This window comes from Beauveria bassiana (genome assembly GCF_000280675.1).
Source record: "Beauveria bassiana ARSEF 2860 unplaced genomic scaffold BBA_S00017, whole genome shotgun sequence".
Taxonomy (NCBI): Eukaryota; Fungi; Ascomycota; class Sordariomycetes; order Hypocreales; family Cordycipitaceae; genus Beauveria; species Beauveria bassiana.
In genome coordinates, this window is record NW_007930852.1 from 520,185 (window position 1) to 544,789 (window position 24,605).

General features: G+C 53.5%; 8 protein-coding genes across 8 annotated transcripts; all 8 read right to left on the reverse strand.

Moving 5' to 3' along the window:
• Nucleotides 1-1,647: 1,647 nt before the first annotated feature.
• On the reverse strand, nucleotides 1,648-2,008 carry BBA_06167 (heavy-metal-associated domain-containing protein; the record flags this gene model as incomplete). The annotated part of the gene is made up of 2 exons (XM_008601264.1): nucleotides 1,648-1,811; nucleotides 1,921-2,008. The coding sequence occupies 2 exons, from the start codon at nucleotides 2,006-2,008 to the stop codon at nucleotides 1,648-1,650; spliced, it is 252 nt and encodes an 83-aa protein (XP_008599486.1).
• Nucleotides 2,009-3,105: 1,097 nt separating this feature from the next.
• On the reverse strand, nucleotides 3,106-4,683 carry BBA_06168 (uncharacterized protein; the record flags this gene model as incomplete). The annotated part of the gene is made up of 1 exon (XM_008601265.1): nucleotides 3,106-4,683. One exon carries the CDS (start codon nucleotides 4,681-4,683, stop codon nucleotides 3,106-3,108), a length of 1,578 nt encoding a protein of 525 aa, XP_008599487.1.
• An 821-nt stretch (nucleotides 4,684-5,504) lies between these two features.
• Nucleotides 5,505-6,878, reverse strand: BBA_06169 (nonspecific lipid-transfer protein; the record flags this gene model as incomplete). Its single annotated transcript, XM_008601266.1, has 1 exon — nucleotides 5,505-6,878. One exon carries the CDS (start codon nucleotides 6,876-6,878, stop codon nucleotides 5,505-5,507), a length of 1,374 nt encoding a protein of 457 aa, XP_008599488.1.
• Nucleotides 6,879-8,305: 1,427 nt separating this feature from the next.
• On the reverse strand, nucleotides 8,306-9,808 carry BBA_06170 (Cry3Aa protein; the record flags this gene model as incomplete). The annotated part of the gene is made up of 1 exon (XM_008601267.1): nucleotides 8,306-9,808. The coding sequence occupies one exon, from the start codon at nucleotides 9,806-9,808 to the stop codon at nucleotides 8,306-8,308; it is 1,503 nt and encodes a 500-aa protein (XP_008599489.1).
• A 1,553-nt stretch (nucleotides 9,809-11,361) lies between these two features.
• BBA_06171 (fungal specific transcription factor) lies at nucleotides 11,362-13,725 on the reverse strand (the record flags this gene model as incomplete). Its single annotated transcript, XM_008601268.1, has 1 exon — nucleotides 11,362-13,725. One exon carries the CDS (start codon nucleotides 13,723-13,725, stop codon nucleotides 11,362-11,364), a length of 2,364 nt encoding a protein of 787 aa, XP_008599490.1.
• Nucleotides 13,726-17,584: 3,859 nt separating this feature from the next.
• Nucleotides 17,585-19,732, reverse strand: BBA_06172 (Nulp1-pending protein; the record flags this gene model as incomplete). Its single annotated transcript, XM_008601269.1, has 1 exon — nucleotides 17,585-19,732. One exon carries the CDS (start codon nucleotides 19,730-19,732, stop codon nucleotides 17,585-17,587), a length of 2,148 nt encoding a protein of 715 aa, XP_008599491.1.
• Nucleotides 19,733-21,061: 1,329 nt separating this feature from the next.
• Nucleotides 21,062-22,835, reverse strand: BBA_06173 (Lsm14a protein; the record flags this gene model as incomplete). Its single annotated transcript, XM_008601270.1, has 4 exons — nucleotides 21,062-22,240; nucleotides 22,431-22,671; nucleotides 22,728-22,763; nucleotides 22,819-22,835. 4 exons carry the CDS (start codon nucleotides 22,833-22,835, stop codon nucleotides 21,062-21,064), a joined length of 1,473 nt encoding a protein of 490 aa, XP_008599492.1.
• Nucleotides 22,836-23,578: 743 nt separating this feature from the next.
• On the reverse strand, nucleotides 23,579-24,320 carry BBA_06174 (vesicle transport v-SNARE protein; the record flags this gene model as incomplete). Its single annotated transcript, XM_008601271.1, has 3 exons — nucleotides 23,579-23,598; nucleotides 23,661-24,072; nucleotides 24,141-24,320. The coding sequence occupies 3 exons, from the start codon at nucleotides 24,318-24,320 to the stop codon at nucleotides 23,579-23,581; spliced, it is 612 nt and encodes a 203-aa protein (XP_008599493.1).
• Nucleotides 24,321-24,605: the final 285 nt, after the last annotated feature.

Genomic DNA, 24,605 nt, shown 5'->3' on the forward strand with positions numbered 1-24,605 from the left:
AAAGACTAAAAATATGTATCTTCTTTTTCTTTTCTTTTTGTTCTTCTTTTTTTTTTTTTTTTTTTTTTCTTTTCTTTTCTTTTCTTGCACGATTTCTTCCTCTCAGACAGGTTGCCCTTCGGCCGGCCAAGCCCCCTCTCGCTCCAAGGGAGGCCCGCCTACATTCAAGCATGCACGCCACAAGTCAAAATAGTCTACAAACTCGCACTACTGAATTAGCACATACATGACGGATGGTGCTGATCGGGGGTTTAGTGTGGACCATAACCAATTGCCGCGTCTCTTTTCCCCGCGTCATGCATCTGCCTGCACCGGGAATGGGCAGTTTTCAGATGAGATGCCGAGGGAGAGAGGACGACCGTGTTTGCCAAGAAGCTTGTAGGATGCAACGTCATGCATATGCCGGGTTTTTGCAGTCGTCGTACAGGGTTTCACACCCCGTGGGGGAATAAAACTTGCGTGGGTTGAGAACAAGGAAGGGGCTGCGCATGCGTGTACAATTGGACAAGCCTGTTCGTACTATTGATACGTGGGTAACTAAAAGACGCCATCCATCTACTCGTCACTATAATAATCGTCTTAGTCTTTCTTCTTTGTTTTCTTCCGATTCTTATTATTCACCTATTTTCTCCCCTTCACTCGTTGTACAATCTTCTCCATTGTTTGTATTCTCACCATCCTCTTTATCCTGCTGGTAACTCCCATTGTATAACACTTTTTTCGAGTAGTCTTCCAAGTAACTACCAGTTTTCAGCCGTAAATTGGTATTCTCAACTAATACCATAGCCCATATCTTGGCCCTCGACGCACAGCCAATGTTAACATGCTTTGACGAAGCAGCGACCACCAACGGATCATACAGCATGACAAGCTCTGTAACGCAAAATCCCCCTGCAAACCCTGCTCCTCTACTGTCGAGACCTTGTTCGTCCCTCGCGGACTGTTCGTCATGTCAGCGACGGCGAGTCCAGACATCAGATCCAGCACATATGTATTTCACCATTCCTGCAAGTCTTGTCAGATTTCAAGCAAGAAAATCCGAGTGCACTTGATATATTATTCAGATGATGAAGCATTTTTCTGGGCTCGCTTTTATGAATCGTCGTTGAGACTGCACGGGTCTCACAGCCGCGCAAGTAAAGTCAGACGCCATCTTCCAGCGAGTCGTTGAATTCAATACTTGTAGTGAAGATTAAAGACATCACTGTATGGAATTTCTCTTGAAAGGCATCTTGCTTGCGACAGACTGACATCGAAGGGCACGTCAGTGGCGCTTGCACACTCTCAGCCGCTGGCACAATTGATACAGCAGACGCTCGCAATATGTGGCTTCTGAGCGACTATAGTTTACGGCGCTGCATGTGGGACATTCACTTCAAAGTCAACATGCTCGCGCGACAACCACAGCGCACAAGCATCGTCTAATAAAAAAAAACGGGTATTGACAATTTATTCTCATGTATTCGGATGCTGGCGGCTCGCTATGTAATTGAAAAGGGTCGTTCTTGTTAGACACACAGATTTCCTCCCTGGTCCGCGTCGTCCGTCGCTCCATTTGGTATCTTTTTGCTTGTACTCCTTCCAATCCGCTCTCTCCTTTCTTTTCCTCATCCTCGTCGCACGAAGAGAACTAAATCTTTTTGGCTTTTACGCAGCAGCAGGCACCTCGACGGACTGCTCAACGCCGTCAGCCTTGGCCGAGTTGACCTTTTTGCCCGTCTTGGCAATCTTGGTCAGGACCGTCTCGTAAGGCAGGTTGGTGACGACCTTTGCGCTCTGATTCTCAAGGTTAACTTCGTAGCTCTCGACGCCTAGAAAGGAAAAAGAAAAGTAGCTGTTAGCGGATGATACGTTGGCGCAAAGAGGCCCAGGGTTTGAGGAGGAGGAGGGGGGGGGGGGGGGGGGGGGACGAAAACGCACCGTCAAGCTTCTTGAGGACGCGGTCGATGGCGCCGGAGCAGCCACCGCAAGACATGGTGACGTTGAACTCGTAGGTGTGGGAAGCCATGGTGCTGGTTGTGCTGTTTGGTGATGATGCGGGGTGGTTTTGGAGGGGTAAGAAACACTCTGGGAATGATGAAGCTCTGAGAAAGTTGGATGGATCAACAGCTTGGATGTAGAGGAGAGCGGGTTTCTATTATACTCTTGGCAGAATGGGAAGATGCAATGGTAAAAGGACAAAAGGGCCGGCAGGATGGCTGTCAATTAATAATTCCCCCCTCAAACGGCCCCAAGGTAAGTCGTGACGCTACGGGGCCGATGGCGCGACACAGTGTCTAAAAAGACTAGACCAGCAAGTACCGCATTGGTGTGCCTCCCATGAAAGGGGTACCTGCCCCGCATGTACCTTAGCGACAATTGTGCCTGGCACAAATCGCGCTCTCCCGCCAAAAACGTCAAAGCTCGGAAACTTGCTCACTTTCTTTGCGGCGTCTGCGGCTGTGACTTGTGCGACATGGGCTTGTTTCTCCCTTGTCATCAACCGTTTGGCCCGAGTCTCGATGGTAGCTTTTGTTTTACATGTTTTCGCGTTACAGATATTCTGGCAAACAATTTACCCCCCGGACAAACTCATTTCTTTCTCCCAGCACATTGGTCCAGATTCACAAAATGCAACGCTCATGATGTAATATCGCGGCCCGCTGCCGTTTTGCCGCGCCACCGCATAAACCACGCAGGGAAAGATATCGAGTTTTAGATATCATGTGAGAGCTTGCGCCGCGAAACGTGCTCGTCACAAGCACACAAGTCACACCTACCAGAGTTGAGTCTGCGCTTGTGTCCGACACCAAAGCTTTCTTCGCGCCGCGGCAACGTCTTTTGTGCATTTTTTTTTGGATATTCACCCCTGGTGGCTATCACCATTGGCAGCACAGCGAGCAGAAGACGGTTCCGCGCTTAGAACCGCAGCATGAACGCAAGTTGCAGGACGCGATTGAGGCAATGAAACTGTCATTTCCGAATCATCATGGTGAATGCCAGTTGCGGAAAGGCATAAGAGCGTAGGGGTAAGAAATATTACCGCCAACCCAAGCCGACAAGTATTATTAAGTAGATTGATTCTCACGAGCCGAAGAAAGTGACCAATGCAAAGAGATGTACAACTCAAACATGTCCTTCCACAGGCTCAATCTTTTTCGCCGCGGGACAGACAGCATTGCATGGCACAAGCGGCAATGTGAATGTGCCATCATAGGTATCCCTGACATGGTCAGGAAGCTCACTCAAAGCCAGCACATCATGGATCTCATCCTGCCAATCGGTCAGGTATCCCCTCTCCCAAAAGACGGACTCGCCATCAGTTGGATCCCTTATGCACATGGTGACAAGCGGCCCTCTGCCCTCGTCTTCGTCGCTGTCTTCGTCATCGTCGTCGTCATCTTCATCATCTCCATCATTATTCGTGCCGTCTTTGGCCGCCTGCGCTCGCTTTTCCTGCCTCTCTTGACGAGATTTGTCCCGCTCCGCCTTGATCCTTTCCGTGTCTTGCCTCCTTCTGTCGAGCTCTTTTTCCGTCAGCTTCTCGCTGATTTCAACGTGATCCCATCGCGGCACAAGCACGTTCGTCACCTGCGTCTTAGGCTGGCCGTCGCGCTGCACCGTCTGGTATACGACCTCGGGTTTCCAGTTTTTGGTGGGTAAATCGTTCCAGATGCAGGCAACCTGCTTGATGTTGGGCAAAAACTGTAGAATTTCGGCAAACGTGTTGACGCTCTGATAGACGGTAAAGGCCGGAAGGGCTAGATATTTGATGGTCTTGCCAATATCAAGGACAGACTCCTGCTGCTGCTGTTGTTGCTCTTCTGGGTCGTCGCTGTCCAACGGCGCCATCATATGTGGCATATATATACGATCGCAGAAGCGTCGCCAGAAGCGACGGTCCACGTAAAGATTGTCGCGTTCGGGGTCGTATTTTCGCGTGTACGGCGGGAGGCCGTCTTCGGTTAGGGTGAAACCGGTGTTGATCTCGTTCTTCGCAATCGTGGTGCGCAGGAGCTGGATGTCGTGTTTTGCAAGCCATCTCAGGGTTATGTCGCGTGCCTCACGGTTAACTAGTAGTAGAGGTGGAACATAGACGGGAATGACAACCTCGTCATCCCAAACTGGTTCCTGTGTGTATGGATTGCCTGGTTCGAACTCGCCCATGTCGGCATAAAAGTCCTCTGCTTCGGCATAGTCGTCTGGTTCGTCGTCGTCCTCGTCGTCGTCGTCAACGTCGTCATCTTCATCTTCATAGCCTTCTCCGTGTTGCTGGTTGTCCTCGTCATCTTCGCCATTTTCATCCGCCCCAATCTGGTCCCCAGAGTCTGCTGCGGCTCCTTCTCCAGATTCTGCTCGCCTTTCAACATTGTCCGCTACTTCGCCCTCGTCTTCCGCCAATCTGGCGACGCCATTGCTCGGCAGCGTTGTCGGCGCAGCCATCACCAAATTGCCGTCTTCGTTCTGTTCCGCGAGTTGATGCAGCGCAAATTCCCGAATCTCCTCCAACTGACCATCTGACAAGAGTTCGTCGATATCGTTCTCGTCGAGCAACATATCCTCATCATCATCTTCTTCTTCCAACATCCACGGTCGCGAGGTGCGAAACGGCACCATAGTGGGGTTGTCGCCATGCTCGCCAAGGGCCAATGTCCAGATGGCATGACGCAGCTCCGAGGGGAGGCGAGCAAAAGGGATGCTCATAGTGTATCTCTAGTAGCAAGGGCGCCAAATGCAATATTATGTGAAAGTGAGAAGAAGAAGAAGAAGAAGAGAGCTGATCGACGGTAGGGAAAAAAGAGTGCGCGCTATTGGTGGCACGCAACTAATTAATGCAAAAGAGGGGCTGATTGCCGGCGCGAAGTGGGACGCGACGCGCGACGCGATCAGGGGTATGAGATCAGCGATTCATTATAACTATGTACCCGAGCATGAGTTTTGTTGCCGAGTCAATGCCGACATGGAATTGCAAGTACAGTCTCGTTTCTTCGGCCTTCTTTTGCTTGCCTTCATTTTAAAAACAGCCGACTTTCTAATGGTACATCTTTCAGCAATGCTCAAGCCAAGGCAACCACGGCCCGGCAAGCACAGGGACAAAACTGATATAGGTGTTGACTTTTGCCTCTTTATCCTGGGGTTACGATGTACAAAGTGAAATTCTGTGAAGGTGTTTTGTCGATAGGCAGCCGTCAAGGCCTTGTAAAAGAATTACTCGAAATGCTGGGCCGTTTGCTTGCTTCGGAAGAGTAAGAAAGAGTGGGAATTGATACCGAAAAAAGCCATTGTTCAACTTGTCGTCAGTTGTTTGTTGAAAACGATTTAGCACGAGCTGACGAAAGGAAAGATAATCGCTTTGCATGAGAAAAGACATGTTGTCAAAGAAAAAAAAGTCGTCAAGTTTCATTCAACTAAATATGGTGTACATGATATATCCCAGGCCGCTGACTATATAGAAAAGGAGTGGTGCCTTTGTCATTTTCCGTTTCTTCCCAACTCGTTCACGTCACACTGCTTGGAGCGCTTTTTTAAAAGTTGGCAGTGACCTTTTCCTCAGTGTCCTGCAGCGCCCAGGCGCTCGAGTACTTCTTGGAGCGGACCGAGGTAGCTTGGGCGGCGGTGAAGCCCTTGGCCTCGACGGCCGGGTTGTAGCCGAGCTTGTTGATCTTGCCAACCTCCTCGTTGGACAGCTTAGGGGCGACCTTGCCGTCGGCGCGGGCGAGGACGCTAACGACGACGGCGCCGCCGAGGCCGAGGTTGTGCTGGAGGGCGTACTTTGTGTCGGGGACCTCGCGGTTGTTGGCCCAGCCGCGGAGGTGCCAGACGAGCTCGGCGGCCTGGGCGATACCGGTGGCGCCGAGAGGGTGGCCCTTTGAAATGAGGCCGCCCGAGGGGTTGACGAGGTACTTGCCGCCGTAGGTGATGTCGCCACGGCGGACCATCTCGTGGGCCTTGCCGTGCTCGCAGAGGCCGAGGGCGTCGAGGACGAGCATCTCGTTGGCGGAGAAGCAGTCGTGGAGCTCAACGACCTTGATGTCCTTGGCGGTGATGCCAGCCTGCTTGAGAGCGACGTCGGTGGCGTGCTGGGTCATCTCGAAGCCGAGCAGGTCGATGGAGCTCTTGGAGAAGAGCGAAGGGGCGTCGGTGGCGAGGCACTGGCCGGCAATGAGGACGGCCTGGCTCTTGAGGTGGGGGCGGGCGTCGAGGAACTCCTGGGAGACGAGGACGGCAGCGGCGCCGCCGTCGGACGTCGGGCAGCACTGCAGCTTGGTGAGGGGCTCAAAGATGGTGGGCGACTTGAGGATCTGCTCCTGGGTGTAGACCTGCTGGAACTGCGAGTAGGGGTTGTTGGGGGAGTGGGCGTGGTTGACGCGGGCAATCTCGGCAAAGTCTTCGTTTGTGGCGCCAAACTTTTCGCGGTACTCGCGGCCGCCGTTGCCAAACATTTGCGGCGCGCCGGGAGCGGGCTCGAATCCGCGCGTCTCGGCCATCATGTTGACGGTGGTGCCGAGCGGGTTCTCGCGGTCGTTGAAGAAGGACTGGAGCGAGCCGGCCATCATCTTCTCAAAGCCGACGACGAGGACGCAGTCGGCGGCGCCCGAGGCGACAAAGGTGCGGCCCATGGCGAGGCCGGTGCTGCCGGTCGCGCAGTTGTTGTTGACGTTGTAGATGGGCACCTTTGTCATGCCAAACTGGTAAAAGACGCGCTGGCCGCAGGTCGAGTCGCCGTAGCAGTAGCAGGCCACGCCCTGGTCGACGTCGTCGTAGTTGATTTGCGCGTCGAGCAAGGCTTTGACGCCGGCCTCGAAGCCCAGCTCCGTGTAGTCGACATTACCGCGGGGCTTGATGAACTTGGTCATGCCCACACCGAGGATGTAGACGGGGGCGAGTTGGCGAACCATGGTGGATGAAATGTGGTTGGTTGGTAGTGGTGGGCGGTTGTATAGGGATGAAGGGGGGTATACGGAGATGAGGTGGAGGGAAGGGATATCACAGAGGTATAGACAGAAAGACGTTGTTGGGGGATGAGAGAAAGTGAGACGAGGCAGGGTTAGGATGGAGATATATATGAAGCCGAGTGGGCTTTAGCCTCGGAACCGATGAATGGCTATGGCAAGTAGCAGCAATGGCTGGCTGGCTGGCTGTACGAACCTGCAACTAGTTAGGCGGGGCCCCGGAACGACGACAAGTTGTGGAGACTTTCAGATGTGAATTTGGGGAAGAAATTTGAGTACAGGTTTTATGCTTGTGTTATTTTTCCGGTGACACATGTTAAAAGTTTTCTTTTGCGCGAACCGATTTTGAAGTGGCAACCAGGACGAGGCCAGATTTTCTCAGTGACCAACAGTTGTGCTGAAGCCGTTCCGACATGTTGACTGTGCAATAAAATCAGCCAAGACATCATGTTTGCCCATGGAGTTTCCACGTCGCCTCCCCGCACTTGCTCTAGTTGTCACTGATTATTAGTGGCCAGAATTGACTGGGTTAGGGGGGGCTTTGGCCGAGGGAAGGCGCCGCAAGGCCAAAACTCTGGGGGAGCATATAGCCGCTTTTAATATACCTAGTAACCGAATGGCCCAAGGTGGACCGACGGAGGCAAAGACTTATCACAACGCGCTGTTGATAAATGGTCCTTATGTGAATGCGTCGCTCCCTCGTCCTCAGTGGCTAATTCTTCATTTTTGTTTTTTTTACTTGCTATCTGTAGCAATGTTCCCATTTTTGTTTCTGCTTTCGAAACAAAGAAATCGTCAATTGTTCCGTCTATATAGCCGCAGTGGCGACCCGTTGTGACGTACCCAAAACAGACGGTCTTTTGCTCAGTCAGCGCTCCGGTACTTCATACCGAGGTCCGGCCCATCGGCCGCCACAGCAACCCACCAATTGGCACCCGCACAGGCTACATGCCTCGTGAGCATGGCCTGATGCGGTCATGGCACATTTGCACAGGTGCATCGGTCAAATGCCTATTGCTTTTCAAATGATGACTTGGTTTCGAGATTCGTCAAAGACGGCAAGATTTCTTTTTTTGTTTTCTTTTCAGACTTTGGTAGAATCTCGCGCTGCTGCACAAGACGCAGGGCCGGACTGTAACGAGCCACTGTCCTTATGATTGGATGGATCGACCATCGATTGCAGATGAGGGATTGATAGACGGATCAATGGTCAAAACAATCATCTCACTATTGAAAGTTCTAGCCAAGCATCTATCATTCAAAGTGGCCACAATGATTGCTTTAGAGGACTTTGTGATTATTCATGCTTATCACGCACTTCTACTGTAGATCAGTGTATAGTTCTCGGCCAACAGCCGCTATCAGTGGTTTTTCTAAGCGAAAAGCAACGGCCTAAAGCCCAAAAATACACCCTCACAGCCAGGCGGAATAGCGCCCGACCACCTCGTAATGTATAGGCTAGTCAGCCCATAACCGGTAATATTGGCCGAGTCCAACGACCTGTAATTCCCTCCACCATACGGCCCATACGTTGTCTTGTTTGTGTGAAACGACAACTGGCTCAGTTTCTGCCCAGCCCCCAGCTTGACACCGTCAACGACCTCGTGAGCCTGTAGATCTACCACGTACTCTTTACCGCCAGTCTGGGATCCAAAAAAGCGTCCCCAAGAGTTGCCGTATTTAAGCTGAATGCCATCAAGAGCATCATACGCTCGCACGCGAATTCCAGTGATCGGGCCACCGCGCGGAGTGACTGGCGGCGGGGACGTAGCTGACCACGGAACCGCATCCGCATATCGTCCTATCGGTCCCACGAACACTTCACGGTCGACATTCTTCAAGGCTTCAGAGCTGGCTTTGACCTCTCCGGTGAGATAGGGCCACAGCTCAGCAAAGTTCAAAGCACTAAGCACCATTGTCGTGTCGTATTGAGCCACTGCTGCAGACTTGCCCGCCTCTTCACCACCTGTCTGAGTAGACCAGGCGGGATAATCATTGGGATTTGCCTGCACCTTTCCTCGACCCCGAAGATAGATGTTTTTGACGTAGCCAGGATAATCCGAGTTGGCGCGTCTACTGAGTGCAGCCGGCTGTGCGACCATGTCCGCGAAAGCCTCTTTCCAAGTAGCCAGTAACTCCGGTGACCAACCAGCCGCTTCTCCGTCCTGAATGGCTTGATGCAGTGTCTCAAGTTCGTATCCACCATGTTCACTGCTCCTAACGAAGAGTCTTGACTTCTTTTCCAAAGCTGCCTTGGAGGCTGTGAGTTTCTTAAACTCAGGTCTCAAAGTGTCGTCAATAAAAGCTTTCGTGTAGCCCCAATCAATACCATGCTTGATACCATCCGCCAATAGACTCAAGTGTATGTTGGCGACATGCGCAAACATCGGAAGCGCCTGTACAGCATAGTCGTCTAGCTGAAAGTCCGGCACGGCAGATCGAACAACAGCCAGAAAAGCAATGTGGTGCTGGCGCAATATCTCGCGTTGGCGATCCTTCTCGCTGGCGCTGGCCTTATTGTAGCTATTCACAACCGAGGTAAATGCTTCCATGTTGCTTTCGAGACCGCTGATACGACCTTCTAGTGTTTTCAGATGGTATTGTGCAATCTTGGAGTCGACGAGATGTTCAACGCGTTCGTGCAGCGCATTCCATATGTCTTTCGAGTGCAGTGGGAAAACAGCTGCGCCAATGAGCACGACCAACGATGACAGCAAGGGCCCAATCACGGGCACAAAATCGAGTCCGATCGAAATGACAGCCATGACATACTGAGCCACGGCATTAACATCGCCCGTGTCAAGTTTGATGCCGGTGGTGGAAGCGCCGAGGGCCTTTGTAGCCAATTGTGTGGCAAGCTCAACGTCGAATCCCATCTTTGGTAGAAGGATGCCCTTTGCAATGAGCAAAGAAGGAACAAAATAACAAAGGCGAATATAACCAATTTCGATTTCAAAGGAGCCAATCTGTGGCTTCTTGTATAGTTTGCGGATGGAGACAAAGAAGAGGCGAGTCCATAAGCTATTAAATAGTAATGGCCATCACCGAGAGTTTGATCAGAGACTAGAGAGTGCAAACTGACTGATGTTGCAAATGCGGTCAAGCTTTCGGCCTCATTAGCTGCTTACTCTACTGCCAACTGCCGGCCTCCGAGCAATGCATCCGAAGTCCCCGAGCCAGGATGCAGATAATCCGTTCGTGAGTCTGCGCAGTACACACCGCCAAGATGATGCTGCAGTGAAGTTTCGCTCCTGCGCTTTTTGGCTAGCTGGCACAGCCTCGAAAAGGGCCGAGTTCCAGGATCCAGTCCACGAACTTAGGCCGCGGGAAAGATCCCCTCAAGCAGCCGTCGGGAACTCCCATCCGCTGATTAAGCAGGTCGCAGGAGAGACAAAGATCATACATACGCATCATTCTGTAGGGAGCTTTCAAGTTCCGCAGAGCAGCCCAGCCAGGCCCTCAACCAACAGCTTTCTTTGCCGACACCAGGAGCTTCGACTGAGTTAAAACTAGGTTTCTTTTCGTAGTTCATGGAACGTGGAACGTTTCAACTAGTCCTTGGCAATCATACTTTTTCAACTAGTCTGCGGCAATGTGTTGAGTTTGTTGGGTGGATCGGGTTGCCGAGCAAGCCGCTGCATTCGACATGGTGAAGGCATCCCCAAATTCATCCGATTCGACTCCCCAGCCACCACCTAGCGTCCGTCTCCTTTCTTGGGCGCTCGCCACGTAACTAGGTCATTCAATAGCCTAGTCCCGGTTCTTGCTTAAACATCTGAGCCAATCCAATGCCGACTTGTCCCTCGTGAATGGATACCCGCCCTTGACCATGAGCGCAGTACCTAACTAGCACGTTCCGATGATTTGTCGGTGGCGCACGGATGCATCATCCGGCCCGCTTCAGATAAGAAGCGCCCGCACTCTGGGGAAATGAGTTGTTATCATGAAATAGCCACGTGCCGTTTGTTGCGGGTTCGGTGACTTGCCGAGCTTCTCGTACCTGGAGGCCGGAGAATCGGCCACCGGGTCATCACTGCTTTCGCATTGCGTGATCTAATGAGCATATTCGTCTTCAATTAGCGCATGGTCACATTCAGCATGCATCAATGCGTTTGTATACGACTACCCCAGTTTAATAGTTTGGGCCAAGACGCATCATGGTTCAGTCCTTCTCCAGCACAGCCTCAATTCTTATGTGCAGAGTCATTCTCGGCAAATAAAATCAGTCATGACAGAACTTTTTCCATACGCATAGAAGAGTCGATAGATAGCAATATGCAGTGCGAGGGAACTCGGTACGTCACCATCGTCCCGGAATATCATCAACGTTCATCAGCAGAATTCATGTCCCAACGCCCCAGCACATCCAAGTGCAATAAATCGCCTCAAGTCTTCAAAATCAAATACAAATATACATCACTTGTCCCAGCTAATCCCACCCATCCCAGATGAGCCAGCCGCCGTATTGTTGCGCCGCCGCAGCCGGGTTGCTCATTTGCGCATGGCCATGCATGAACCCGTCCGGCCTGAAGGTGCTTTGCGGGGCAGCGCGCACCTTCTCCAGCGTCGTATGTGACGAGCGAAGCAGTAGATCCAGCACACTATACAGACCGTGTACAATATCATCCGTCCGCGGCTCTGGTTTCCTCACCGTTTCCAATACGAGAGTCAGGGTCAAGAGATCCTTGGTGTCGTTGCCACTGGCATGTCTGGTCAGGATTTCGAGTGCTTTTTCCACCGTCCCAATCATTCGCTCCGGTGACCATATAGATAATGATTCTGGCTTGTACAGCGGATAGTCGTCTCCACCCCATTCTGGCGATTGACGCTGATAGCTTCCCATCATATTCTCGGAAGATCGGTGCGCCGCCTGTATATAGTAACAGACGCTCAGCGCCGCCTGCGTAATATCATGCTTGAGCATTTGGTGGTACATGGCAGTGATAATCTCAAAGTATGGCTGTCGCGGATCGATTTCGTCAAGGTACTTTAAAATCACCATCGATGAACGTAGGTGCGCGCGTGTGATCTGCGAAGGGGCGTCAGGTGTTCCCATGGCCAGGCTGCGATATAATGCAAGAAGGGGTCGTCTTGCATGCATGTCGAGAATGACGCGCGATCTCCACATCTTGCTCTTTTGCGTGTCGTTGAGTATGCCTTGCCGTGGAAATAGGTAGTTGATGTCTTCGAGAAACCTATCCAGCTTCATACCTACATCCAGCACTTCTTGATAGTCCCGAATGGAATCAATATTGTTCACCAAGTAAGCTACTTTCATGCGCACTGGTAGTGTCATTGCGCCATAGACCTGCAGCTGATTGTCTGTGATTTGGTCGATCGGCTTGGAAGGCGGTAGTTCTCCCATGCCCTCAAACAGCTCCGCATCATCCAAATTTCGTGGTGGTCGACAAGTAAAATCTCCTTCCCGCATTGATGTAGGCATGTTTAGGGCAATAGATAGATGCACGTCGATATCCATAATAGTAAACCAAAGTCGCCTGCGAAGCTCGCCTTGGAAAACAGTCATGCGAGGGCCAAACTCCAGAGGGTCGCGATGTAGTCCCATGGACATGGCATTTCGTACAATATAACCAACTTGAGCCCATAACTCGTTGGTGCGTTGCGTCACCATCCGCTGAGCGTGCAACAGTAGAACTTCGACCTGCAAAGATTCAAACTCGACACGCTGCTTGCCTTTCAAACTGTCCAGCCAACTGCGAACCAATGCACAGCTAGTGGGGTTGTGCACTCCATCGGTTCTCTCGTGCAGAATCCCCTTAGATTTCGTTTCGAACCGGGAGGCTGTCGACAGGACTGCCAAGAGCTGGGGCAAAAAGTGTGGGAATTGCTGTCGGCCACTCCAGTACAAGTTATATTGGTCCATAAATGAGGGTATGTGAAGGATACGGTAGATGGTTTCTGATGAATCCACATAAGAAGCAACCAGGCGATCGCAAACGTCTTTGGGGGGTAGTATATCAGACATGCGCTTCTGAATTGGCATCATAGAATCCACGTAGACCGAAATGGGGGCCAGAGCCTTGGTCCAGTTTTCGTGTATGAAATGATGGGCAGCTCGAAAATCAGACAAGACTTCTCGACCACCAGCGATGCTTTGATGTTGACGAATAAAAGCTTTGGCGTCGTCAAACAAGTTGAGCATGACCCTGGAACTTCCCTGGCCAAAGAATCGAGTCCGCTTTGCACTATTTTTGACACTGAGGCCGCGAATTGTATCTGCCGTCGCTGCATTCACACGGCTGACACTCAAATCTGTAGCCGCTGGACTCCGCATCACTTGCTTCTCCAGGCGCTCCATTCGCAGGGAGAGCTCCTCCAGAAGCGGCAGCCCAGAAGCATCGCCATTCTTGGCAGCTGCAATAGCGGTGGCAATAGTGCTCGGATCGCCGGCTATTGAAGTGGCCGAAGGCGTGTTGCCCGGAGGACAATTGCGCTTGGGAGGGCGTCCAGGCTCAGGTACTTCGACATCGGAAGCATCAGAGTCAGGCTGTCCATCTGCATCAGCTGCATATCGGCAGGCGCGATTCGATTTTTGGCACTGCGAGCAAGGGCAAAGTCGGTCGCATCGAAGCTTTCTTTTACGGCATTCTGTACAAGACTTGACAGGTCGGGGGCGCTTGACGCTGCGCTGATGGGACTGCTGGGGCAGCTGCTGCTGCGGATGCGGCGACTGAGACGGGGCGCCATGCGCAGGAACAGAGAGTATCTGCAGCGGTGGCCCGGGTTGCTGCTTGGGCTGCTGGAGACCGTCAAACTGGTCCGCAGCACCCATGATTGTGATTGCCCCGGCGGTGGTTGAGTGAAGAAGAACGGTCGGAGGCGAATTTGCGAAATTATCGGGCTGCTTGGCGCAAAAGGTTATTTGGAAGTGATTGACACCAGACTCGTCAGACAGAGATGGGACATGCCGCAATGACGCGCAAGGCACGTAATGCGCAAATGATCAAACCGCAGGTAGCTGGTATACCGGCGATGGGAAATGATATAACTTGCGAGTAATTTCTGGCACAATAGGGCGTTGTGAAAGAAGCTATGCGAATCGCGCGAGGAGCCGGTGTTTTTCGACGGAGCGGCGGAGGCGGGAGCTCTGTAGGCTATGGGGGGCCTGCCGGCGATTGGCTCGATTCCGTCAGATGATGGCTGGGTGGGCGGGAAACTTTGCTGCCCGGCTGCCAAGCTGTCGCAAAGTAAATGGAGCAATGCCCGACAGCTATCCGCAGCAGACGCTTCTGCGTAAAGCTCAGTAGGCGCAAGGGCGGCGGCAAGAGAGTTGAATGTGGGAAAAAGGCAGCGATGAGTCGGTCACTGGGAATTGAAAGCTGTCAGTGCCCTGTTCGGGTTTGTCTTTTGGTTGGGCAGGGCTGGGTCAGACGGCGGGCGGCAGTCCGCACGACTCGGCCGAAGTTAGCGATACGAGAAATACAGCAGAAACAGGGGGGTGTTGAGCTAACTAACAAGTCCGTTGCTAGTTCAACTTTGTGTGTCGTCAAGTGAAGTGTGTGGGCGTGGTCGGAGGTCGGAGTGGAACGTGGGCTTGGGGAGCGCAACAGATTGCAATCGGTCAGCGTCTCAACTGATCCAACGTAGAAAAGGACCGAAGCCGGTAGCCGGGCCTGAGCGCAATCGTCGGCGACCAGGTTGTGTAAGCTGAGGGTTTGTCGGATCCTTCTGACGCGGGTAAGGAGAAGGGGAAACGAGAGAACTAATGTCAAGGACGTGGCCAGTCTTGAGAAGCTGTGTAATGCTGCTGTCTGCTGGCTGACATTGGTGGCTAAGTGGAAGCGCAAGCAATGCTATTGATGCAAATAAAGCGTGGGTCGATGAAGAAAAGGCGACGGAGATTTGAAGGGATAATGATGTAGCTTCTGCAATGTACATTATACCTCAATGAAGGAGCAAACAGCCAAATGTTGCGGAGGGTTACGCCGCCGCGGACAGGGCCACAGCTGGCAGCTGGCGGATCCGATAACTGCAAACAGACGCCTTGCGGGGTACCTATCGTTTACAACTACATACTTCGGATTTACTCCAGTGATGCATCATCGTCAAATGTCGCGACATGAAATTTTGTCCAGGCCGGCAGATGCCAACTGCAGGCGGCCGCCTGCAATGGGTTCAGCGCGGGGTCCGCCCTACGTGCCAAGTGCCTAGGTACAGTACGCCACAGGTTGTATGCATACTGGCAATGCAGTCGATATCAACTTCTCCCACAACGGCTCCATCTCGCAACGGGTAATTAGGCAGCTCCCACTCTGTTTTTAATCAATGCAATTGATGGTATTTGAAACTGATAAGCAAAAACAATAGTTGTCTCCAGAAATTAATAAAGACGGTCGGCGAATATCCATCTTCCTCCCTGAAGGCCCTGTAGGCGACATGGGGACGACCTCTTGACCCTGCTGTTTAGAGTTTGAGTTAATCGTCAGACACCCACCCGTCAGAAGCCCCTCCAACAAAGCACGACACCCAAGAGAGAAGGTGGTGGGAGCAAAGAGCGGGTTCGGCCGAGAGGGGATAATTTCCTGAGCCCCGGCGCATAGACAGCGACAATGACTCGACAGCCGGCCGATGCGAGGGCACGAGCGGGCGGCGACTGTTCATCTTCTCTCTCAGTCTTGCTCGTTTCGCTGGCAGGGCTGGATGGTTTTTGCGCGTAGTCACTCCGGGCCGGCGCAACCATTTGCGCGGCATGCAAGCTCCGCACCGCCGTTTCCCTCGACCTCGTCGTGGTTGCAGCCAAGAGTTACATGCGGCGAGGCTGACGAGAGAGAGTAATCAAGTTAGCTTGCGGCTGTATACGCTATGAGTGGAATCATGTCAGACGAGGACGGACGGGCCAACAGTGATGTAGAACGCGGCAACGGCTAGGCGACTTGACCTGCACTGGTTTCTTGTCGCGGAATTCCGTACTGTTCAACTGTCCGCCCCGTCTCAGGTACCGCGCGCAGCCAGTTCCTTTTGTCTCGGAGTGGTGCCACAATTCGCCATGTACATGCACAAGTCGCTGCAACAACGCAGGAGCAAGGGAAAAGTCGCGACGCCGGCCGCAGCAATCTGGACAGCTCCGAGACCGATTCTACTTGACCCAGGCCAGAACAGCAACAGCGCTGAACTTGCAGCGCTGAATATGAGACCTTACGTCTGCGCTGTGCTGTGCTGTACCGCCCTCGAGACATGCTGCTGCAAGACGGCCTTGTAGGGAAAACAATAAGGCGGCGGGTGATGGGCGGGATCAGCTGGCGTCGCCCACCTCCTCATCCTTCCGGCCGAGTGGGCAGCGCCATCAAACGCCTTCCCGGCAGGGGTCTTGGTGGTGTGCATCTCGGTCGTTGCCCGACAAAGCAAGGGTCTGTTTGCGCGGCATCACGCCACCAAAAGCCACGAGGGGCCGTCGGTGCTAATCACCCAAGGCTTTCTCGCCAAAATCATTTCTGTTTTGCTGTCCGCTGCAAACCTTTCAAGCTCACGACTTCTAGTATCTGATATCCGTACGGATTACTCCGTAACATGTTTATCTTGGCATTCAGTCTCCTTTTGCACCGGGAGCCATTCCGGGCGGACCTCCCCAGCAAGCCAACTGATATGGACGCAACACGTTCAATAACGTCAATAGCCGCGGCGTGCTCCCTTGCATTACGTTTTATTTTATAGGAGCCCCCGGATCCGCTACTTAATCTCGTACCAATAGCCGGCGGGACCTCATCGCAGAATGGGGGCCTTGCCCGTATATACGCGCATGTATCAAACTGAGCATCATAACCCCCCAACTCCCGTCCCCCCACGGCAGGTGACGAGTCAGGACTCAAAGCATGCATCTCACGGAGCCGAAGGCGGGCGTAACTTCATTCATGCAGCACGTCGACGACTGCCGAAGGCAATTGTCGCAAAGCAAGAGTCCGCTATCGTGCAGAATCAGGCAACATGTGCGGGGAAAAGGGGAGGGGTGTGAAACCCGTCCTCCGAAAGATCGTGAAGAAAAGAAAAAAAAAAAAGAGGTGGGAGAAAAAGCTGCAGGGAGCGCAAAAGAAGGGAGGGAGAGGGAATGCAAGAAAAGGCCTCTTTCATAGCACGGCGAACTTAAAAAAGTCGGCGAAACCTACCGAGAGCCGCCGACCTCCCACCGCCCTCCGCCGCTGCCGGCACATCCTTCGGAGCCGGGGGGGCGGCATCATCACGTATGTATTAGACCGCCAAGATCTCGAAATCAAATATCAGATTCTCGCCCTGATAAAAGGGAAACCATTAGTGCGGCAGGTGCGTTTTGAAGAAATCGACGAGTGTCCTTTGTCTTGTCATATTTCAAAATCATAGTCCACAACGGCCAAGGATGGTACCAATACTGGTGGTCATTACGGACGGCATTTCCCGTCTTTCATCTCATCTCGATTAGGGCATACTAAACGTCCAATATACATATACTCCCACCGGTATCCGTACGGAGCACCTCGTCATTTAAACTTTTTTTTTTTCATTCGATTTGTTTTTGGTTTGTTGTTGTTGTTTTTTTGGTTCCACTCAGCCCTGTCGACTAATCTCCCCATCGCCACTTTTATAATATCAACTTGCATGCTATGCATCCATCGACAACTGGTGATATCCCTTGATACACACGCACGACAAGAAACCCACTTTCATCTGTGTTCGCCTTGCCCCGGCCACGCCTCCGGCACGTCCTCGTCCTCCTCTTCAACATCGTCCCCGTCCTGGTCCTCCGCAGGTGCCGCTGCCGCCGCAGCACCGCCGCCGCCGCCGCCCGCGACACCCAGCATCTGCATCAGCTGTCCCAGGAAGCCGGGCTCTCTGCTCCTGCGTGCGTGCTCCTCCAGATCCCTGCGCAGCTCCTCGTCCGTCTCATCATCGTAGTCTGAGTCCTCTTGCTGCCCAGCGATGCCGAACCCTTGAACGCGTCGACCGCCGGCGGCGCCCCCTTGCGCAGCGAGCATGTGTTGCATGCGCGCCAGCGCTTCTTGAATTTGTGGATCGTCGTTGGCGGCATGCCCGACGCCTCCGCCGTCGCGGCGGTGCTTCTCAGTCCACGGCAGCCGCGTGCCCTGGTACGTAAAGATGTTGTCCTCTTCCGCGGGCGGCAGCGGGTCGAAATCGTAGTTGGGCTGGCGGTCGAGCAGCGCGCGCGGCGCCAGCGCGATAAGGCTCGTCTGGCCCTCGAGGAAGACGAGGCGCGTGGCGCCCAGGTCGGGCGGCGCGTCGTCAACGGGCAGGCTCACGACGTCGACCTTTTCCATGCTTTTGGCGACTTGCGTAAGCAGCGAGGTCGCTTGTGTATTGTTCCAGAGATCCTTGGCAAAGTGCAGGTAGAGCTTGACCCAAAACTGACGCGCATCCGACTCTGCGTGGACGCCCCAGACAGACGGCGGCGCGTCGAGGCCGAGCTCCTGGAACAGCGCGCAGTACAGCCACGGCACTCTCCGTATGCCCTCTGCAAGCTCCTTCTTCGCCGCCTCTGTCTCACCCATCTGTAGCCGCGCCAGAATCCCGCTCTGCCTCACGTAGATGAAATCCTCGTGCGCGACAGACCCCGCATTCTCCTCCACGTCCTGCAGAAATTCCAGCAGCCACTTGGCCTCATACGCGCGCACGGCGAGAAAGTGCAGGTAGTGCCGCATCGCGTACGGATCCGCGGGATCCAGCGCGTACAAGAGCTTAGCCCACTCAAGCGCCGTGCGGTACGTGCCCTTCCGCAGCAGGCTTCGTAGGTAGTGGTAGCCCGCGAGCCAAAACTGTCGGTTCTCGGGCCGCCGCGAGTCGAGCCGCGCGCGGCCCTGCTCAACATCCCGCCGAAATGCTGATGTCGTCACACGGCCAAACGTAAAGAGCGCGCGCTCGCACAGCTCCGACGCCAGCGCCATGTTTTGATCCTGCCGGGCCACGGCGCTGACTTGCAGCAGCGTCGACACGTGATACGGCGCGCGCTTGAGGAGGCTAACCATGCGCATTGGGTCGCCAATCTGGACGCACGCAAAGAACAGCGTCTGCAAGCCGTCGTATTCGCCCTCGTGCAGGTACGCATACTCGGTCGACGATCCGTCCCCGTCTCTAGCTGCCACCTCCTTCATGGTCAGGCCAGCCGCAGATTGGGCGGGCCAGTGGTCGCGGCCTTGAACAAAGACATTGCGCCGCAGCGAAACCTCGGGTAGCTTTTTGGCGTTGGGCGCTTGCGCGCGCAGAAACGTCTCCAGGTCGAGCTGCTGTCCGCGCCGGATCTGCTGCTGCTGTTCCTGCTGCTGTCGCTCCTCCTCGGCGTTGGCTGACTCAATAATCTCGCGGCCAAAGAGGTTACGCATCTCGTTGATGGCCCGCAGGTGGTACGTGTTAATCTGGAAAATGCTGTTGAAAGCCATGGCGCGGCGCTGCTTCTCTTCGTCTTGTGCGGGCGCGCCCTTGTCCAATTTGGCCATTTTGAGCGACTTGATGGCCTTGTCAATCTCATCTTCCTCGCTGGCGTCGGCCGCCGTGGCCGCCTTTTTCTTGCTCTTCTTCTTCTTCTTCTTTTTACTCTTTTTAGCGCTTCCTGGTCCTATCGGCTCACTGACTGCTGTCTCGATTATGGCGTCGCCCTCACTGTCGTCATCCTCGTCCGCTTCAGCGTCTGCGTCATCACCGTCGCCACCAAGGGCAGCAAAGAGGTTGGGTTTAGGTCGCGCCGCGGGCGCTGGCTCGTCATCACTTTCTTCGTCTTGATCCGATTGGTCGTTTTGCTTCTTCGCGGCTTGCTCCAGCTCGCGCTGCTTCTGCAGCTTGCGCAATTGGCGGCTGGACATTCTGTTCTTGCTCTGTGTCGCGCGGCGGAGAGGTCGATGGCGGGGTCGCGAATTTTAATTGATTTGCAGAGCTGTACCCGGTACAAGTCGAGGTGCCCCGTAAGCGCCGAAATAAGATTACCACGGAGTAAAGTCAATCATGATCTGGTGTGCAGCTCAAAGCAATGGTAGAAGAGCCCCCGCCACAGGATTGATTCACCAACGGGATGTTGAAAGCACCAAGCTAACTTGGAGTCACGCCGCCCGAGAAGCATGACGTTTTACGGCGGGTCACAACCCTATCACTCGATAAGAACATGCAACATCCATCACACTAAGAACAGTAAATGATTTCTAGACAGTCATATAGGATCATCAATCAGAACTCCTGTCTCGCAAATGCATTTTCATCGCCAGTCAAATTCAAGATCATGCATCAGCATGGTGAGTCGTCAATCTCGGGCACGGCTCTTGCCGCAGCTCCACGCTCGTCTCGTCACTAGTTAGTCGAACGTAGCCAAAACGTCCTCGCTGAATCGGCTGTCAATAGACCGCAGCTGCTCAAAGAGAGCTTCGTTCATAGGAATGCTGAGCTCTTAGCTCTAAGCTACGCAATGATCCGATGCAGTGCGTTTCACGGAAGAAACGGATGCCCTTGCGCATAAGATATGCGAGATCAGTAAACTTCGTCTTAGGTGTCAAAACAGCAATCGGCAGGCGTGCAGGTAAATGCAGCCACAAATATACAATCAGCCTACTGAGACCGGATGCCTGTCATTCGCTGACAGTCACGTGGATCATGCAACAGATCCCATCATCAATATTGTGAAGCATCGGCCTGCAGACACATGTGAAAAAACCTTCTCCAATTGAACACAATATTGCGTGTTATTTAGATATTTACTATCTTAGGTTGATTCGCTACCGGACAGTAGTCAGATCTTCTGATATGCCTCCGGTCCTATACCACAGCAGTCTGCTCCAGCCTTAGGAAGGCGCAGCTGCCCCATCTGTACAACGGGTATCGTCGTAGCTTCATTGCATCCCCAATGTCGTAAATCTGTCAAATAATGTCATGTTGGCGAAAGTCGCCTCGCTCAAACCTGGTTCGCTCAATCCAGCCAAAATCATTCCCCATCTGCACTTGTTATAATACCTTTGTTATTGCACCAATGCAATCCGAACTCCATGTAAGCCTATCGTGGCCCTGTATGTCCAATGCTGCGAAGTTTCCATGACGAACCATTGCATAAGAAATCTTTTCAAACAGTCATATCGCTGGCCCCCGAACCTGAGTAAACGTTACAAAACAGAAAAAAAAAAGCACGGCATTAGGCTTTAGCGCCTATGCTATAGGTCGCCACCACCAGCCTGGTGCTGAGGTCGGCCGCCACGACTACGGCCACCACGGCCTCTGCCACCACGTCCACGACCACGACCGCGGTAGTTGCGGTATCCTCCATCAACACTGCCTTGCCCAAAGGTCTCCATATTTTTGCGCTGCTCCTCGCCACGCCATTCGCGACCTCCGGGCTTCTGGCCGTTGTTGGCGGCTCTATCCTTGGCCTCGCTCGAGATGTTGTCAAAAAATGAGGTGGACTTGTTGTATACATTGGCCGTGGGAGAATCACTGGCCTCGACTTCCTCAACCTCGGCGCCTTCAACTTCTTCGCCGGGCTGCTTGATTTCGTCCTTGTTGAACTTCTTGTTTGCTTCGGCAAAGTCAAAGTCCGAATCCGGGACTTCGACCTTGACTACCGCAGCATGGACCCTGCCACCACGGCCTCGACCGCGAGGGGTAGTGGGTGGACGTCCGGCATTGAACTTCATCTCGTTGACTTTGTTTGTCAAATTGTCCATGGCATTGCCACCGCCATTGCCAAGTTGAGACATGGCGACGGCAACAGCAGCTCGAGCTGCGCTAGTGGCATCTTGAACGCTGCTCGGCGCCGCAGTCGGGGCAGACGCAGGCTGAGCCACACGCTGTTCAGCATTGGGCAGAGAAAATGGTTTGGCGCTGGCTCCGGTCAAAGGGATGACAGGGTTGACCTTGTTACTTCTTTGGTTAGGACCAGAGGCTCCGTTGGCACCGAGATTTGAGGCGGCGGCTTTGACGGCAGCAGTGGATGGCTTGGATTCGACAGGAGGTGTAGGGGCAGGCTTCGCTTCTTGACCAGCAGGGACCTCAGCAGGCTTCGACTCAGGCTTTCCGGCCTGGGGTGGACCTTGAGGTCCAGGGCCGCCTGGGGGAGCACCCGGGGGAAAAGGCTGGTTTTGCCAAGGACCGGGAGCACCAGGTCCGCCAGGAGGGAAGCTTTGGCCAGGGAACCAACCCGGAGGAGGAGGATAAGAGTATGGCATGTTGCCAAAGCCAGGACCAGGCATGGGACCAGGGCCACCACGACCCCATTGGCCAGGAGGACCACCCTGGAAGTTCGGGTTTGGAGGATATTGTTGTCCCTGAGGTCCTTGAGGAGGTCCTGGCGGGGGTGCATGATGACTGCCGCCCTGTACGCCGCGAGGGCGAGCCTTGAGAGGGGTTAGCAAATTGTTGCTTCGGTTTTGCAAGTATCAAATAAGGTGTTATAAGGTTGGGATCAGAAGGAAGGCAACGGAAAATTTCCACATGGTTTGCGCTATCAGTTGTGACAAAAGGTTTACATCCGTAATAGTTCATCATGTAACCAGAAAGGTTGTTTGTGGGTAGTGAAGTACTTACACCTAGGATAGCAGGGTCGTCGGGGATTGCGGGAGGCTTGTTTTCTTTGATGCTAGGGTGCTCCTCGATGCGGAGGTCCTTTACATCACTGCCGCGGAATACAATATATTCATATACCTGGTCAGACGGAGAGATCTCGTCCTCAGGTCTACCTTTGCGTCCCTCTGTACCGAACGATCGCACATTTTCGAGCGAAACTGTGGACTCTTCAGAGTTGATTTCGTGCAGAGTGCCGACGTAGCTAATGTCATTGTCAGCGATTGGAGGTCCCTAGAGCTGGGTGTGCAGCGATCATACCGAATATCACTTTTTGAAATCAAAGAGATGCGGGATCTGTGATGTCCGGTCAGCGACGGAGTCCAGGAGCAGAAATGCGTAAGCTGCTAACCCAAGAAATTCCGACATGGCGCAGGCGCAGCACTACGTTGAGTACGTAGCAAACTGGCTGCGAAGTAAAAGAAAGAGATGCGTTGTATGAATTAAGGAAAAGCGCCGAAAGTACAAGGCGGAGGGAGGGAGGGGAAGAAGAAGGTGGTTGGTGGAGTGCAAGGGAGAGTTGGAAGAGCAAGGCGGTGTTTTATGAGGCAAAGTTTTGTCAGGTTGGACAAGTTGGATGTGTGCAAGAGGTGGTTTGCTTAGCGGCTGATGTTCGGATGTGCGGAGCGCCCCGCACAAGCTCATTGACCAAGCGCCCAATACTGTGTGCTACCCTACCCGGTAACCGGTTGTAGTATCGGATTTGCGATCCGGCCAATTCAGGCCAGGAATACGCGACTGAGAACTCAAGTCAATAAAACAACACCTAGGAGGTTACTTTTCTCGGGTCTGGGAGCTCATTGAGCGCATAACACTCGATGTGGTGTGGTTTATGTGCTGCCTTGCACAGCACCCCACTGCTAGGGAATCAAGATCGAGAAGCACCAGGAGAGCTTTCACGAGAGCCAGATTTCTACATACTGTATTGATTGCGCAGTAAAAGAAAGTTTACGAGCTCTCTAAATCATACACTGCTATCCGAAGGACTTCTATTCACAGCGCAGATGCAACCATGGTAAACCCAAAACTCCAGCGTGAAAGACATTACCTAAACTTGCTAAAAATAACGAGCACAATCAACAGAACAAGAACTGTGATGATGGAAATTGTGATTATCCTGTTCGTAGCCATTCTGTTGCACAGTAAGGTCAGTACGAAGCCCATTCGAGCACATTGCCGGGTGACTTTACCTACGGGCCATGCCCCTCAAAGTCTTGACGCTGCGGTCAACGTAGCCCTCACTCTCCATGAGCCGGTCATGGGTGTGCTGAATCGTCTCGCGCTGCCTATGCAGGTCGGCCAGGGTGCCGGCGCCAATGTCCTCGGTCTCGTTGGCGAGGGCCTGGCTGGCCTTGAGGCGCTGGGTGCTTCGGTCGAGGCGGTCGGTGCCGGAGAGCAGCTGCTGGCGCTGCTCAAGGTGAATATCGGAGGGTCCGGAGGGGTCATCGGTGTAGCGAGAGCCAAAGAGGGCGGAGCGGTCCGAGGAGAGGTCGGCGAGCTTGCGACGGCTGGTGTCGACGTCGGATTCGTAGTTGCGGAAGCGCTGGTTGACCTTGCCGCGGGACGAGGTGGGGATGTTGGACTTTTCGAGGCGCATCTGGCCAAGCTGATGAGAAGAGGAAATCGCATGTTAGTGGGAGAGCATTGGAGGTGAAACGCGGATGCTATTCGTACCAGTTCGTCGGCCTCTTCTAGCGCACGCTCGGCTTGGGTGATGGCGGCCTTGCGCGGCTCGCCTGCGAGCTCGGGAATCTGCTCCATCTTTTGCGACAGGTCGGCCTGGACAAGCTTGAGCTCGGCCTCGTACGAGTTGAAGAGCTCGGAGCCGGCATCGCTGTCCAGAGGGTTCGACATGGTGGCGACTGCCGCTGTGGAAGAGGAGAGGTGCGGCTGATGATGGGTTCGTCGGCCGAGGCAACGGAGAAAGGAGGTCTGGTGTTTCGACGTCGAGTAGCCAGAAAAATACGACGGCAATCCAGATGACGGATGAGCAGAACAGAAGTATTCAGGGACGCGACAAGATGCAACGGGTCACGATGGCGAGAGAGATGTACAAGGCTGGATGGAGTTGAAGAGGCCAAGAGGGTCTTGCGTCAGCCGTTGTATTTGCGTGAGTCGGCGCTGATGGTTATGTCACAG